Here is an 18,504-nt window from a genome sequence, read left to right on the forward strand (position 1 = left end):
ACCCCCCCCCCCCAACACACTCTTCCATTCGTGGTTTTTTGAGAGGGAGAGATAGAGAGAGAGAGCGTGTGGAGCGTGTAGAGCGAGTGGGGCACTTGGCACGTTTCCTTTTTAAAATTCACAATTGCCGCCAGCGTCGCGTAATTGTGGGAGAATTCGCTACGCCAACTTGTCTGGCTGCGACTCTGTCTCAATTGCTGTCTCCTACTCCCTCCCTCCCTCTCCTCTCTCTCTCTCTCCCCCTCTCTCTAGCAGTCGTTCGCACGCGAAAAGTCTGCAAGTGGTCTCAAGAAATCGATCACGTTTCTACACATGTCTCACTTACGTTACGTTGCGCTTACGTAATTTCTTTCTCGAGGATGTGGCAGCAACAACAACAGCTGCAAATAAACTGCAAGTCATTTGGCTGCTCCAATTAGAGCTCCAAAACAATCGATAGCAAACGAAACTGGTGGCCAAAAGCAAAAATATGTTAACAAGCACAATTTAGTGAAAGTGCTTTCAATTACCGATTAGCTAAAATTAAATTATACCTGTATCTCTTAGATTGCGAGTTAGTTTCCTTTCTCATCTTAAATACCAATTTAAATGAACTATTATCTGCAATTACATGTAATACGATATTGGGAAATGATATGTCATTAAATACATATCTGCCTTCATACATATTGAGTTGAAATGAGTAAAAGGAAATGTGAAATGCATAGGAAAATATAAAATATTTGTATATATTGTGACAGTTTAAAATGAACAATATATAAATTGATTGTTATTTAATATTATATTAGATTTTATATAGATAGATATATTATTATACTATATATTATTATCAGTTAGCCATAGTTTAAACTAAGCTATCAGATAAGAATTTTTCTCCAATAAATAAATATTCCAAAACATATTAAATATAAGAACATAATTACTTTAAGATAACAATAAATCTATTTTTAAATTCACTAATATTATTTAGCATTATTTGACTCGCTTCCGGTGTCACTGTGCACAGTGGTTTGGCCCTGCTAAAAATGTGATTATGCCTTTCAGCAGAACAAAATGGCCGTCGAGACTTTCACAAGTGTTTCATGTTTTTCGCCCCATTGATGAAATTAAACAATTTCTGGAATTGCTTGAAAATTATTATAAACGCATATAAAAAACACACACACACACACACACAAGAACAGAGGCGAAAAAGTTCAATTCAAGCCGGTCGCCTGCGCTGTGAGTGCGAGCCTGGAATATTAAAAGCCTGCTCCAAACCCTGACACAGGTATCTCTTAACCCCAACGCTTCACAACCCATCCCCACCCACGCACCCCCGCCCCCAGTCCCGCCCTTCGTTATTGCGTCGCACTCCTTGAACAGGAGCTCTTTCTTTTTTTTGTGGCTCGCTTTCGGGTCTTTGCTGCTCAGGTTTGTGTTTGTGTGTTTGGCTTCCACCATTGGCATGTTGTCATTGGCATTTCGGTCACATACACAAACACACATAAAAACGCCAACGACAGATAGACACCCACACGCAGGCAGTGTGTCTGTGTGTGTGTGTGTGTGTGTGTGAGTGTGAGCGAGCGAGCGAGCGAAAGAGCCGCTAAACAAATTCCCAAATGTGTAAAGAAGTAAACTAATTGCTGCGCGTGACGCAGCCCCAACAAAAAAACAACAACAACAACTCTGGACTCCAAGTATATAAAAGCGTGCGAGAAAGAGCCAACGTGTGTCGTGCTCAATGCGCACGCCTGTGTGCAAGTGAGAGCGCAAGCGAAACCAGTTTTAGTTTATGTCTGCACGTACACACATACAGCGGCGCTGCTTTACTGCAGCAGCTCACACTAGCTCTCTCTCTCTCTCTCTCTCTCGCTCGCTCGCTCGCAACTGTGAATGTTGCTCATTTGGTATGCGCGCTATGTTGATTCCGATTCGACGGCAGTCACGTCCCGCCCATTTGCACGCATACTCACATACACAGGCGCGCACACACACAAACAACACCCACACACAAGAGAGCTTGCGGCGAATTGGAGCGTGAGGCTGCTTAAAATGCTACTGGTGCGCCCAAAAGTACATGACCAAACGCTGTGTCAGGTGCTCACACACACACACACACACACACTAAGCCAGAGACTACACACACACACACAAAGGCATACAGCTGGCGCCCGCTGCTGGCAGCTCACGTTCGCCGTTGGTTCGTCGTTTGCTGTTCGTGCGCTGCTCGTTTGCCGTTCCTTGCTTCGTTCGTACGTTCGTTTGTTCGTTTACTGCTGCTGCTGCTGCTGCTGCTACTGCTTCGTGTCGAGTCAAAAGATGTCACCCCCAAAAAATTGTCTAGCTTTGTGTGCGTGACGCTCTCTCGCTCACTATTGAGCTCTATGTGTGTTTGTGTGTGTGTGTGCGTGTGCTGCCTTTTTTGCCTTACTTTGGTTTTGTTCGTGACGTGAACGTGACTCTGAATTATTCTGCACGTATTCGTCGCCCGCAACGGACGTACAACGTAAACATCACACAAGACTCTCCGTAACGAGCGCCGCGCGCACAGTTCTGTTCTCCACAACGATAACGATTACTATTCCTCTTCTTCATCATAATCATCAACATCAACATCATCATCATCATCATCATCAGCAGCAACAACATTTTACGTTACTTTCCATCAGCTGCAGTTTTCACGTACGCTGCTGCTGCTGCTGTTGCTGTTGCTGTCCGGGCCGTGCAACCGTATTCCGTATTCGCCAAGTGTGTGCGAGTTTCCGAGTGTGTGTGTTTGTGTGTGTGTGTGTGTGTGCGGAACACCCTGTGCGTGCGTAATTGGCGCCCATTTGTTTGTCGCGTCTACCACATCCGTAGCACATCCGCATCCAAGACCCGTACCACTCAATACCCGTACAACAATCACAGTTCGCACGGCGCTTTCACAGTTTGGATGCTGCAACGTGATCGAACGTGCCACACGGTAGCAGTTAAGCACTAACCGCTGGCCAAAAGTCGATAGCTCGCTAATTTGAATGCCAATCGAGAGACACGGACAAGTCGTACAGCCGTACCGTCAGTGCGACAGTTAGTTTTTTCCGTGACTCCCTGCTCCTTAACTCGTGTGTGTATCTCTCTCTGTGTGTGGATGTGTGTGTGTGTCAAGGATAATTGAAGACTGGCAAACTGACACGTACGCGTGCTCTCCAATTGCCCAGACAGAACAACAACAACAACAACAGCAACAACAAAAGGATGCGTCGTTGACCTACCGGGCAAACTGGCAACCGTTTGAGCTTTAAAGTGTGCCAAAACAAATCAAAAAATAAAAAAAAACCCCACTCGAAAAAAAGTGCAATATTTAAAAAATAATATTAAAATGTGCCAGTGCTAGTTGAGTGCTCCTCCAACGATAATTAAGCAAGACCCTAGAGTACCCTACTCAGCTGCTTGAGATGTTGCCGTACCAGGCGGTGGCCATGGACTACGCCGGCTATCAGCGCCAGCCGACGCCCGGACATCCCGGCAGTCATATGGTCGGCTCGCTGGGCATGTCAGCGGTGCCGTTCAGCCATTCGTGGATGGTGCCCACACAGGATCTGTGCGGCATGCCGCCCTACAACAAAATGCCCAATCAACACCAGCCGGGTGTGCCGGGCATGCACGGCCAACAGCAACCCATCGAACCGGGGTTAGTTGATACCGGGTAAATTACCAACAATAAATCCATATATATAATATATATAAGTCTAAAATCAAGTGTTAAATTAGCGCTAAGAACAAAACTGTCTAGGAATGATTATAAAAATCATATTCCACATCAATTCAAAAAGGTTTCTCATTCTCAGAAAAAGACGCTAAAACTACTTTTATTAGTGCTAAAATGAGTGCTTCTGTCTTAGATTCTGTCCAGGTTTGATTCATATTTCACATCAGTTCGAAAAGGTTTAAGAATTTTCTCAATTATAATTTCAAATATTTGCTTCTTTCACTATCAATTCAAAACAGGCTAAAACACATTTTTTACAAGTGTTTGACAAATTATTTGATTTGTTCTTTTTTTTTTTTGGGTTGGCTTCCTTTCCACGAATTGTGATTACATAATGTGGCACAGTTAGCTGAGAGTTAGTTTTACTGTTATCCCGCTGCGTTCAGTTTGCTGTTGTTGGCAGCAAGACAAGCTAGAACTGATAAAGACATAACGGCACTTCTCACAGCCCATAAACAATGGTCTCGATACAATCTTATCCTTCTATGTTGACAGTTTTTCATTGTGTGTGTGGGAAACTCAAAAAGGAAAAGCAGAAAGCGAAATGTTGAACTACTTCTTGTGTTTTACCCTTATCGCAGATCGGTTGATCGGTTTGCTTTGGTCCATAGTTTGATTGGCAAAAACCATGCCCCAAACAAATTGGCAGTATGGAAAACCGCAGCGGCAACTTAAGATCATCTAATCCGCTTAGGGTTTTTATTCGCCGGCGCATTAAGCCCCTAATAAAATGACAATATTGAGCACTAATACCCTTGAATCATCCAGTCCCAGCTAATCAAGTGGAAATGTAAAGAAAAAATCGAAGTAAGAAAATTGAGGGAAGCTTTCTTTTACATATGTTTCTTTAATGAATGTATTGCTTAAGAAAAAAAGAAATTAGATAAGAAATTGTGGTTCAATGTTGTAAAATATGTGTAGAAAGAAAGAAACTTGAGTAAAGTCAGAAAGATGTGAAGGATTTTTGTGGAATAAATAAGAATTAGTTAAAGCATTCAATTTCGTGTTTTGTGGAATTATATATTACAGTGAAAACAAAGCAGTTTTTTAAATAAATAGCTGACAAAAAATGGTTAAACATGAATTCATGCTTTCAATTTAAACATTTATTATATGAACTTCCAACTTGCAATTCATGTTTTTTACATGAGCAGGAAAAGCTTACTTCTATAATCAAATAGTTTAAAGATATCGTAGCAAAGTTGATTTGTTAGTTTTGCTGCCGCTAATCACTTAATAAACTAAACAAACAAATACTTATTTATAGCATTTTAAGGAAGCTTTCACACAGACACGTCTCACACATGAGCCTGCGATTACAGAGCTTTCAAAGCTCACCAATACAGAAACAGCTCTCTCTCTCTCTCTCTCTATCTGTGTGGCTTCGCGTGGCGTGCCTCATTTTTGCTAATGACGAGCAATTTACACGGCCGTTAGTTGCCAAATTGCAGCCCCTGTTTTTGAGCTGGCCAATTTTTTTTTGCTGTTGCTTGTGCAAAATTAAAAAAAAGAACACAAGAATCATTTATCAAGGCGACACCTTGGAATTCCAAATATAGTGTTCCATGGGCCGTGACAAATGCTGAAAGGCATCCTTCGTCTTTTGAGGCCAATTTGAATGCTGTTTGATATTATTGACGAGAAGATTGATGCTTCTCTCAGTCAAACAAAAAATGTAATTTGGTTTGACGTGTGGCAAATTGGCCAAACAAAATTGAGTTTTAGTTTTTGCGCTGAAACAGTTCCATTTCTCTCTAGAGGTTCTTTGAACCAGAAGTTTATGAGAAAAAACCAGGTAAACTTTAGATTTAAACATAATTGCAGCACAACAATAACAATAACAATGAGCTAAGATTTAACAAACTAATTAAAAAACGAATGTAAAAAAAGTCCAAAAAACTGGCTTGGCCCGTGGCAGACGCATGTTGTACGAGTTTTGCTTTTACGCCGGTTTCATTTTAATTATCAAAAATATTTTTATAACCCAAACGACGCATTGAGATAAGCATCAGAGATGAGCAGCAACAGCAGCAACCTGAAGAAATCCCAGACAGCGCTAAGCAGAAGCCAAACGCGGCTTAAATCAAGCTACACAAAGCGAGGCTCGCTGCTTGTGATGAGCGCATTTACAGCTGCCCCACAGCCATTAAAATATATGTAAAAGGCCAAAAGCGCTTGAAAACGCTCAAAAAAAATGTAAAAGTAGCATGCGAAGCTGCCTAAAAGATCGTTTAGGCAATGGGCGTGCTGGAAATACCCTGCAATTGAGTGGAGCCAGCTTAAGATAGCAAATTAAATGGATGAATGGGAGTGTAGTGCTCTATAACAAGAGTGTTGCATAGTGATGGGCGTGCTCCGAATACCCTACATTTTCAGAAGTGCAAGCTGGAAATATGTAATGAAATTAGTAAGAAAGTCAACTTTGCTCTTGTTAACGCCAGTGTTGAATAGTAAATGATTGAGTTCGACTTTTCTAGATACATAATCTTTTAGTAATATTATCTTCTATCCATTTCAGTCAATGGAAGTGTAGTATCGACTCGATTCGAGTAGTGAATCATTTAGTCAGGCTTCTATAGACATTTATGACAATTTCCCAATTTTATTGCAGTCTAAAGATAACACCAGTGTTGAATAGTTGGTTGTGGAATAATTGTTTGACCCTTTTGAAGATTAATAATCTGTCAGTAATGTATTCTCAACTTCGTACCAGTCTATGGAAGTGAAGTGTTGCTTAACACCAGTGTTAAATATGAATTAGAACTTTCTTAATAATCTGTTTAGTAACACTTTCTTCACTTCTTCCTAGTCTAGCACACACGTACAACATCTCACAGATCTTAAGATATCTTGTTTGATTTTGTTTTTATTGAATATCTAAACAGAACTTGATTTACCCAATACTAAATATGCTTTCCTTGTCTATCTTAGCTTAACTTTGAAATATTTAGAATATTTACTTGAAATCTGCTTTTTTTGCAATTAGTTCGCAGTCATAAAAACAGCTATTCCTATTTTAACTTTTTATAAAAGAACTGCACTGGTTCAAAATAATACAATTCCAATACACACACTGCAAGACAAGTCTGTTCTGCTAACTAATATGCCACCTTATGTAGTTTGTTAGCGAACAACGAAATTTCACTACACAAACAAAAACGACTACAGAAAAAAACCCGACGACAACAAAGATGACAACAAACTTAAATTATGAGCGGCTTAAAGCCAAGTTTCTGGCAAAGATGATGGCCCGTTGATAGGGCCAAGATGCGAGTGTTCAGAGCTTTGCAGCGGCTGGCTTTGAGCCACATTAAGAGCCATGTTGCAGCAACATTGAGGCAGCTCGCGAGCGCAGTTACTGAATGAAAAGTCTGTGCATTAAAGGGGAAGTCAGAGATCGAAAACACAGTATCTGTAAAGCGGCATCTGCAACAAGACCCAGACGCGACTCACATAAAAGCGACTTGACAAACGACTCAAAACGCAGACTGTACAAATACTATATATAGATATGTATATCTGTATATATAATAACAAATATCAACTTAAGAACTGGCACAATGGAAAATCTGTAGTGCATAGAAAATGAGGCAATATATTTTTCTAGCTAGAAGCAAAGAAAGAAGAAAAAATAGCCAAAGTCTATTGTCATTGAGAGAGACTCTCCCCAACTGTTGCAAGACTGATAAATGTGCGGCAATTAGTTAGGATCTCTGACACCATTTCGTCACAATGCGGCGTGGGCTGCCAGTGCTGGCCTAGAGTCTCAAAACAAATTGGCCAAATTAGCTCTGCTGACAGCTCGAACGACAGGTGAGAGTCGGGAGGATCTGCCTGCTCTCTCTCTCTCTCTCCCTCTCTCTCCCTCCCATCTCTTTCTGTTACAGCTCTCAGGCATTCGTCAGTGTCTACTTAACAAATATTTATTACCTCTGCCATTGTTGATAATGTTTCTATTTTGTTGACTTACTTATTTCTTTGCAGCATTCTCGAGCTGCGCAAAGAGAAGTCGCGGGATGCGGCAAGATCGCGACGTGGCAAGGAGAACTATGAGTTCTATGAGCTGGCCAAAATGTTGCCGCTGCCGGCGGCCATCACCAGCCAGCTGGATAAGGCTTCCATTATAAGACTGACCATAAGCTATTTGAAATTGAGAGACTTTTCCGGTCACGGTGATCCGCCATGGACACGCGAGGCATCCAGCAGCAGTAAGCTCAAAAGTGAGTAGGCCTCATCATATATGATACATATATATATATGACAAATATAAAAAATATAACAAAATATATAATTTATAAAGAAATGAGTAGATTTTTATTCATAGAATGTGTAATTCAGCTTTAGCTATATACACATATATATATAGCTATATATTCATAGAAACAATTAAGTGGTTCTTAAAATTTGTAAAGAAATTAAGATAATGACAATTTGGCTTCGGTTTATAATATATATATAATTTTTGACTTTTTTTCTTGTTTTAATTTACGTATTTTTCTCACTAGCAAAATAGTTTCTACTTTTCTAACTATTCGAATAGTTAGTTAAAAGTTTTTCGCACTTGCTAAATATTTTTCCAAACTTTTCTATCTCTTTTTCAGACTAAAATATTTAACTAAACTTCACAAATAATTTAAATATATATTATATTGAGTATATATAGTATTTAAAGTCGCATTTCCATTTAAATACGCCAAGATTGCCTGCAGTTGTGTTGTCAACTGAATAATTTAGCTTATCAGACAGTTTTTTCAGTATTTGTTTTATTTTTTTTTCGAGTCGAGTAGCGAGTGAAATTTCCGTGCTCATTTGCATTTGCGTAGGCGGCCATATTGGCCGCCATTAGCGAAGCGAGTGCGAAGCGGGGCAAGCGTTAAAGGAGAGGCGCGAAGAGAGAGAATGAGAAGCAATAAAAACCGAAAGCAGGAAACACATTTGCCTACATTTAACAGACGCGGTTAGCTACTTAGGTTGATTTTTTATATTTAATTTATTTTTGGATGCCTTCAGTGAAATCAAAATTTGTCAACTTTTCTATGCCAAAATAAAAATAATCAAAATATGCGCGCGCACCTTAAAAAAAAATATAAACTGTTGACAGCAATTTATTGGTCTTATTTTTGTTTGTTTTTTTGGGCTTTTGCTTATGGCAAGTCGAAGTCGACGTTAATGTCGTTGGGGGCCGCCAGCTGCCCATTTGCATAAAATATCGCTATTAAGCGCAATTTATGATTTTTTATGTGCTGCGCATGCGCAGCCATTTTTTGTTTTCTGTAGTTTTTTGCTCACGTCACTGGAGCATTTTTATTGTTGTTGTTTGTGCCGTGTGTCATCGCTGCCATTGTGGTATTTCAGAAGGCCAATCAATGTGTCAGACGAGTCACAAACGAGCCAAAACAACTTAGCCCATTTCAAGCCACAGAGCCTATAAAACTATTGCCCGATTGGCAACCGTCAATTGCCCATTGGCCACCTTTTCAATTGCAAAAATATCGGTAAAACTGTTTGTAGACAATCGAGTGAAGAACCCAAAAGTAATTACAGCTTTCACAACTGTTAGTTAAAGTATCTGTCCATATACGCAAAAAAAAGTCATCAAATCGTGTTGCCAATTTGAAATGCAATAATGATAAAAGCAAAAATTGAGTTTGCCTTAATACGATTTTTTGTTTTTGCGTTTTTTTTACAGTTTTTCTAGCTGAAATTTCACTTGCAACTTTAAATGTAGTTTTGATAGTGATTAAAAAACACTGTTCTTTTCTTATTGCCTTGATTCTTTAATGAATCTTTTTTCGAGGGTAGCATTTTTTAAACGAATTTCAAACTGAAATTGCGTTTCAAACTTTTTGTCAAAGTTATATTGTGGATTTTGTGGATTCATTTTTACCACGAAAATAGAGTCAGAAATGCACTTTAAACTTTAAATGCAGTACTAATCTAGAGGCCAAATCATGCCTTGCTTTTGAAAATCGCTTAAGTTGTGACAAAGCTATAAAAGTTTTAAGTTTAGTGATGATTAAATGTTGAAAATGTATTAATGTGGCTTTAAATTAAGCAGGGTTATCATATATAGAAGGTTAGGTTCAAGGCAATCCAAATCAGTTAGCTCCCTTTAAATGCTGGCAGACATTGAACATTGAAGCCCAAATCATGGCTCTGTCAACTGGCTTTCGCAACTATCATTGTCAACGTCATCGCCGTTGCCGTGTCATGCATCGCGCTTGGTTGGCCACGTCAACGACGTCGAGTTATTGTCACGTCAAAAGCATTCCAAGAGCAAGACTCGAGGCTCAAGGCGCTGCCAACAACTGCCAAAAGGGGGCCACAAAAGGGGCACAAAGCGGCAGCAACTGCAATGGCAGCTGGGCAACAGCTAAAAAGGTACACAAGCCACTAAAAAATAATCCAAAATCAATGGGGCGTTATGTATGAGTGTGGCAAAGGAAAGGGGGCGGGGCCAGACACATACATTGAATTGGATTATTATGCGAAACGAACGAAACGAACTAAAACCCAAAAAGGCAGAGCAACAAGCTGCGGGCAATAAAAAGCACTTCAATTTGACCCACAAGCACAAACAAAAAAAATAAAGAAAAAATATAGAGAAAGAGAGGGAAGAGCGCTCTAGTCTAGAGAGGGAGAGAGGGAGAGAACAGCACCACTCTGAAGATGCCCTGTAATTTGCTTGTGTTTCTGCTACGAGTAAAATTGTATTAAGAGCAATAATATTATAAGCCAAACAGCTAAAACTCTCTTCAGCTTATTATTTATATATATACATTTATATAGACATTATCTTTCACTCTACACATTATATAACACACACAGATGGAGAGCAACTGGAACCAATTTCTACACTCTCTCTCAACAAATATCGTACACATTTTTCACTTGCACAGAAAACACTTTAACAACAATTACGCATTGAATTAAAACGTTTCAACTAATTTGATTGAAAATTGAAAATTGTACACAAATTAGGGTCTGATTAGCACCCAACGAGTTGAAGTCGCGAAATGTTCAACGTTAATAAATGTTATTGATATATATAATTGATATAACTGCTCTGCAAGCGCAGATCTCCAACGATCTCTGCTGTGCCACGCTCAATTCCAGTAAACAACTAAATAAATAAGCATTCGATTCTCTTTGCTTTGCTCAGCTTACTTTTGCTGCTTTGCTGCTTGTATATTCTTTTGATATACCCTTTGTGCGTATAGTGCGTACAGGGTATATATAAAAAATATATTATTATTGAAGCGGGGCGAAGGTCATTAAAGCCACACACTGTTGTTGTATGGGAGGGCTAACACAATCGCCACCCCCACCCCTCCTCCAGCACATATGGCCAAGCGGAAGCGGATACTGTTTGCCACATAAGCATTGAAATCGCTGGGGATTTGCTGGCAACGGGAATGTGGGGCAGGGGAAGGGGTATGGGATATGTGGGGGGGGACTAAAGCGATTTGCACTTGTGCGAATTATGACCTGAAGTTGGTCACTCAGTCGGTCTGCTCTGGGGTTGCTTGGCTGTTGGCTTGGTCCTCCCATAATCGTAAAATTCAATAATTGAATTAAATAAATATGGTCAAATGGGCATCAGCTGAGAAAATATTGCACAGACCTCTCTCATATATTTATGACACTGCGGTTCTTTCTGGCTTCTGTCTGTCTGTCTGTCTGTGTGTCGGCGAGAATTATGGGATTGGTTTCGGGGCGAATTGGAATTATATATATATCTGTTTTGGTAAACAGTATCGGGAGTTATGTTAGGTAGAAATCAAGTTTATGTAACGTGCTTTGAAGTGTATGGATCAAGTTTGGGAGTTCGCTCAAGCTTACTCCAATTTCTCTTTTTATAGTCTCTATTTAAGCTAGGATTTCTTCAAGTTGAAGTTTATTCAAATAATCAAAAATGTGGCCAAGATAGCTTAAGACTTTTTATAGTGTCTCTTGTATATATTATGTATATTTATTTTATATTAATTATTATTTTCACACAACACAGAAACAATTTATGACAAGTTCTCTTTTAAGATTAACAGAACTGAAGCCAAGATTGCTTACAACTCTTTATAGTCTCTTTAAGCTAAAATTTGCACAAGTTTTCTTTATATATTTAATTGAAAAGAAACAAGACAGCTTAACACATTTTGCTTTCTCTTTTTATGCTAAAATTTCTTCAAATAATATTTGTAGAATTATCAGAATTGAAAGCAAGGCAGCCGATGACTTTTTATGGTCTCTCTTTCAGCTAAAATTTCTCTTTTTATGATATATAATATATACAAACTATATATGCAGATCATTTAAAATTTAATATATTTTCATTTACAAAATCTGTCTGTAGAAATATATTCGTTTTAGTTAAAAACAGCGAATCTGTTTCTGAATTGCAATTGGTTAATTTTGGTAAGCAGTTCCGCTTCCGTTTCCTGTTTGACACGCAGCTGCAAACTGTTGGCCAAATTATTTTAAAGATATAGGGACTATATAGAAGCTATGACTTCCTTTTAAAGACATGTACATATCTATATATATTCACATATCAAGTTATTCATGTATTTTTGTCCACTCTTTTTCCAGGTGCAGCCATTCGACGCAGTCCCGCCGTTGATTTGTTCGAGCAACATCAGGGCACCCACATATTGCAGGTAGGTGGTCCGAGCGAAAGAGAGAGAGAGACAGATACAGTGAGTTGTGAGTGAGATGGCTATACCGGCAGCGCTGCAGCCATCTTTTGCTTCGAGCCATGTCCAAAGTTGAGTTATGCAAATGGTTTTATTTTTGTGTTCTTTGCAGTCGCTGGATGGCTTCGCTTTGGCTGTGGCAGCGGATGGTCGCTTCCTCTATATATCGGAAACGGTGTCCATCTACTTGGGCCTGTCGCAGGTGGAGATGACGGGCAGCAGCATATTCGACTACATACACCAGGCGGACCATTCCGAAATTGCCGAGCAGCTGGGACTGAGCCTCACCAGCGGCTCTGGTGGCGGCGGTGGCGTTGGCGGCGGCGGCAGCGGTGGCAGTGGCAGCGGTGCTGCCGGCTTGGCTTCACCCACATCGGGCGCATCCGATGATGGCAGTGGCACACACGGTACGAACAATCCTGATGGTGAGTCGAGTCGAGTCCGTCTTTGATCGGTACCAGAAACGAGGAATCCGGGGGCATCGGGGGCAGCCGGGGCCTGTCCTGTTAGAATGTTAAATACAATCCATAAAAATACAAATACAAACAAAATATTCCTAAAATAATTCATAATTCTAGAGTCATGTTATAAAGTTTATTAAATATATTTCTAGTATTTAATAAAAAGCTATTTTCTTATATTATATTATTATATAGAACTCTTTTTTTAAGATCAGAAAAGCATTTTTCCAGGCTTGCAAAAAAGTTTATCCTCATCATATTTTCCTTAAAAGCTGGCCAGTTTTGTCTGACGTAAAATCCACAACATCTTTTCTGAAATTCTTAAAATTTTAAATACTAAATTTTAGATTTACATTTATTGATTCTCAATACTAGGAAAGTTTTCCGTTTAGTATTAATAAAATTGTTATTTAAACTATTTAATTTAAACTCTGCTATGTGAATTTAAGCCTATCTTAATTTAATTATTCTTTTTCCTTAACTTAATTATTTATTTTTCTAAATTAAATAAATAGTTTTCATTTTATATAGGAGAACTCTGTCTTAGTTGTAGAAAATACTTGCAAATCTTCTAGAGACTTTCTTGCTTTAAATGATGAGCTGATTTTATTTATAGAGTGTACTCTGCACATATATATATATACCGATATACCGATATATGCTGAGCTATATACTGATCTGTTCTACACATTTTGCTTCGTTGCAGTTGCCGCCTCGATGACGCAGGCCTCAACCAGTGGCTACAAGGGCTACGATCGCAGTTTTTGTATACGGATGAAGTCGACGCTGACCAAACGTGGCTGCCACTTCAAGTCGTCCGGCTACCGGGTGAGTTGCGACTACACTTAGAGAAACTGACCACCTAGTACACTAAGCTCTGAACGGTGCCATGTGTGTAGTGTAGTGTGAATTGCGACGTTTCTGTAGTGTTTATTGCCTAGCACTCATTTTCTTTACTTTTATTGTGTTTTGTTTTGTTTGGTTTTGCTTTTGTTTGGTTCTGTTTTGATTTTGTTTGGTTTTGTTATTGTTAAATGGTTGATTTTGGTTGATTCGTAGTGCTCTGCTAATAACAATTAGAGTTTGTTGTCCGTCTTTTTGGGGAAGTTGGGTGGGAGTTGGCACGTAGACTAACCTAAATTACAACATTTTGGTTGATCATTCTGTGTAAGCATTATAGTATACGTATTACCATATCCCATATCCACTGCTTATCTACAGGCCAGCGATGCAACGAGCAATTGCAACGGTAACAATAACAATACAAACAATGGTAAAAATGTTAAGAATCCGGCCTCAAACTATTCGGTACGTATCAATTGAAATCAGTAAAAAAAAAAATACAACAAAAAATAAAATAAATCGCAAGGCAAACAACAAAATTTTGTTAACTTTGTTTATGATTTCGATGTATTCTTAAATCAAAATCAAATCAGTTTCAGTTTTTATTTTATAAATATTTCGAATTTGTCGGCCACAAGTTGAGTTACTGTAAAACTGATTTTAGATTGATCAGTATCGAATAAAGCAGCATCAAATCGTATCTTCGCAATAACAACTCACCTCGAAAGCTCAGCTTTTGTCATTTCGCATTAGTATGGGTGAGCTTTCAAAGGCGGCGAGCGACTGATGCCATCTGTGTGAAAGCTCTCTAGAAAAGCTCCCCCTCTCTCTCTCTCTGTATCTCTCTGTATCTCTGTCTCTCTCGCTCTCTCGCTCTGTATGTGAAATGGCAAAGTGCTGCATATTTCTGATCACTTTCTTCTAGATTTTAAGGTGTTTTTGTGTTTTTTTTTGGTCGCCTGCATGTTGTCTAAAGCAAAGCCTCGTTTTGTCTTGTTGCCTTTTGCAGGTGGTGCTGCTGCTCTGCAAGCTTCGGCCTCAGTACACCTTCTCGCACACACGCAAATCGCAGCCGCCCCTACTGGGCATGGTTGCCCTGGCCATAGCCCTACCACCTCCGTCGGTGCACGAGATACGCCTGGAATGCGATATGTTTGTCACCCGGGTTAATTTCGATTTGCGTATCGCGCACTGTGAACCCAGGTAAATGAATTACTCTAATTACTTGGTAATTACTAGGTTATTAATGCGAAATGTCTTCCCTTTTAGAGTCTCTGATTTGTTGGACTACACGCCCGAGGATCTGGTCAACAAGAGCCTGTATTCACTGTGCCATGCTGAGGATGCCAATCGCCTGCGCAAAAGTCACTCAGATCGTAAGTTTTATATGGATTTTCGCTATCGTTGCATTACTCAACTCAATGTTCATCTTTAGTGATCGAGAAGGGTCAGGTGTTGACCGGCTACTATCGACTGATGAACAAGAGTGGAGGCTACACTTGGCTGCAAACCTGCGCCACAGTCGTCTGCAGCACCAAAAATGCCGATGAGCAGAACATCATTTGTGTCAACTATGTTATAAGGTATTATTATAGTTATCAAATGTTTCTAAATTTTTTAAAATAGTTATGCATTTTTTATTTACTATTTTACTATACTATTTAAGATGGAACCACTTTCAGTATTCCATATTATTCTATTGGCTTCAAAACAAAAACTATCTCAAAAAGTGTTTCAACTTTGAAAATGCAGAGTTTTGAAATATTTCTTAGGCTCGATTATAAATCGAAATTCTGACTAGATTTTCATGATAAAACTAATTCCCCCAAAAGCATTTAAACTGCCAAAACCTTATCAAATCTTAGCAGGTTTTCAAAAGCAATTCATTTTATATTTGATTTAGTGACTAGATTTAAACTGCATTCAATTGAACTTCAAAATTAAAATAGCAGTCGAAATTCAGCTCTAAAAAATAGTTTTTAGACTTGACTTAACTTTGTCAGATCTCAACCGATTCATCATAAGTTTCTTTAGCATCATTTGAACTCTAGTTTAATGCTGTTTACCAATTTCGAAGCATCATTTTCAATCGAAATATAAAATACAATTTAAAGTTATTTGTGGCAAGTTTCTTGTCGGCCAAAATGCATAAAACACTTGACTAATTTAATACCCTTTTTGGTTTCTTTCGGTTAGCAATCGTGAGAATGAGAATCTCATATTGGACTGCTGCCAGCTGGAGCCCAGTGTGGACAGCATCAAGCACGAGGAGGGTTTGGGCAATGACAAGAGCAGCGGTTCGCCTGGCAGCGATGCGACCGGACCGGAGGGCAGTGCCCATCTCAACAGCGACATGAAACTGGGTCTGAGTTCGCCCAAAACGGATGGGGACACACATTCGCAGCGGGGCAGGGGACGCAATGCGTCTGCCACACACGGCAGCAGCAGCTTGAGCAGCCTGGCGCTGATCAAGGACAGTCCGACGCCGCTGGGCGTGGAAGTGGACGGAGTCCTGCCACTGCCAGTGGCAACAACGCCAGCACTGTCATCGACGCCGGCGCCCTCCATCAATGGCACAACTGTAGCAGCTGGCTCGGGAACCACAACGGCAACCACAACGAAGCGGAAGCGAAAGAGCAAAGCAGCACTGCAGGCCGAGGAGCAGGCCGAGCAGCAGCAGCGGGAGCAGCGGGAACGGGACAGGGAAGCGGAGCAACAACAACAGCCGCTAAGCAAATTGCCGGCACTCGAAAGGGAGTCGGGGAATCCGCAGCAGCAGCAGCAGCCGCGTAGTCGTCTGCCATCAATTGTGGAATCCGATCAGCAACCCAATTCGGTGGCAGATTCCGCTGTCAAGGATCTGGAGCATGCGATGTCCAAGCATCTGCCCTCGCCCACAAACAACAACAACAACAACCAGCCCAGCACAGATTTCAGCACAGATGCGCTAATGAAACAACATCAACAACAGCAACAACAGCAGCAGCAGCAACAACAACAACAACAGCAACAGCAGCAGCAGCAACAACAGCAGCAGCAGCAGCAGCAACTGCATCATGATCCCAACGAGAAGAGCAGCACCATCCAGTGGATTGGAGCACCCTATCAGCAGCCAGCACCGATGCCAGCCACAGCGTTGCTCCGTCAGCTCTACGCGAACCGGGAGAGTGTGATCCGGGCGACGGCACGACAGACACCCACCGGCGTCGCCTTCTACTCGGAGCAGCAGGGTGGTCCGCTGCCGACGCCACCCGGCAGCGAATCCTCCTACGAGAATCAATATCTGCAGCTGCATTCGGCGGCAGCTGCCGCCTCCGTTTCGCATCCGGGCAGCCAGAAGGCGGGCAACTCGGATGCGTTCACGAATCTGGTGTCCACGTATGGTGGCTATCACAGCTCCATTGACTATCACAACGCGATGACGCCGCCCAGTTCGGTGTCGCCACGCGACAGCAACAACTCAGCCAAGGTGCCCAGCTCGGCAACAGCTCCGCCCGGCCTGCTGGTCAGCAGCAATGGCGGTGGCTATGAATATGCTGATCCGCTGCGCGGACAATATGCGACGCCAGTCGATGGTGGCACGGCGTCAGCGTTGCCACTGAAACCGCAAGCGTATACGGCTGCAATGCATCCGCATGCGACGACAACGACAACCACCGAGGGTGGCGTCACCTACAGCAATCTGGAGCAGCCGCAGTATTTTGCACCCCATTCGAGTTTCCACTTGTATCACAAGGGCAGCCCGGCGAGTGCCTGGTACTCGACACCCTCCTAGGTTCGGCAGGAGCAGGCAGATGCTCCTGCTGCCACTGCAACTCCTGCGCCTGCCACGCCTGCACCACTCCTGCTGCCCGATTGCCAGCACAGCAGTGGAGCGAGGGAGCAGAGGGAGCAGCAGCAGCGGGAACGATGGGATTTTGTGGGCGCCTTGGGCAAAGTGGCACGCATGTTTTTCAATGCACACAAGGGCAACCACTGAGTGAAGAGAGCACCACTCAACCACCAAGTAAACAGCAGAGATTCGCAGGAGAGCATTTAAAGAGAAGCAGCTCTTTAAGTCAGGGTGTCAAATGGGAAGTGAAGTTCACAAAAAGGAACCAAAATTCAAAGAATAGAAGAATCAGTTATTTAAACTAATTTATTAATATAAATATTGATTCATTGAAAACCATATTGGAGGAGAATACAGAAAAGAATTCGGAAACAATTCATAATTAACCGGAACCAAGAAACATTTCAATTTGATGCCCTGCTAGAAGCACATGCAAAGAAAAGTAAGCTACTCTTTCGCTGCTACAAATGCATAGAACAAAAAGTAAGCTGCTTACTTTCTTCACTTCAGTTGTTGCTGTTAATGTATATAGAAAATTATAGAAAGTTGAAAACAAAAAAAAAAAAACATTTAAAATGCAATTTATAAAATAAAACAATACTCTAATAATAGTGTTGATTAATAGGAACAAAGTGAATAAGTGTTGAGTAACAACTAAAAACACAGGTCGAAGAGAGAAGAAATGAAGAAGTAGAAAGAAGAAAACATACTTCTTCTTCTTATTTCTCTGTAAAGATCACAAAATGAAGACTACACTGAAAGCAAATAAAATCACAATTAGCAAAAAGAAAATGAAAAAAATGAAATTTACAACAGCTGAAATTCTCACATCGTTTGTCTGCTGAAAATGTACATAGAAAAAATAAAAAATAAATAAATAAGAAAACATTTCATAAATAATGCAATAGAAATACGCTAAAAATTGTTTTAGTAATTTTTATT

General features: G+C 40.6%; 1 protein-coding gene across 1 annotated transcript; it reads left to right on the forward strand.

Moving 5' to 3' along the window:
• The first annotated feature begins 2,499 nt into the window (after positions 1 to 2,499).
• LOC6556869 (protein trachealess) lies at positions 2,500 to 18,119 on the forward strand. Its single transcript, XM_043215562.1, has 10 exons — positions 2,500 to 3,658; positions 7,721 to 7,956; positions 12,323 to 12,390; positions 12,539 to 12,833; positions 13,594 to 13,715; positions 14,740 to 14,933; positions 15,000 to 15,106; positions 15,166 to 15,313; positions 15,927 to 16,690; positions 16,760 to 18,119. Exons 1-10 carry the CDS (start codon positions 3,423 to 3,425, stop codon positions 17,503 to 17,505), a joined length of 2,916 nt encoding a protein of 971 aa, XP_043071497.1. The 5' UTR covers positions 2,500 to 3,422; the 3' UTR covers positions 17,506 to 18,119.
• The last annotated feature ends 385 nt before the right edge of the window (positions 18,120 to 18,504 follow it).

This window comes from Drosophila grimshawi, unplaced genomic scaffold, assembly GCF_018153295.1.
Source record: "Drosophila grimshawi isolate 15287-2541.00 unplaced genomic scaffold, ASM1815329v1 contig_44, whole genome shotgun sequence".
NCBI lineage: Eukaryota > Metazoa > Arthropoda > Insecta > Diptera > Drosophilidae > Drosophila > Drosophila grimshawi.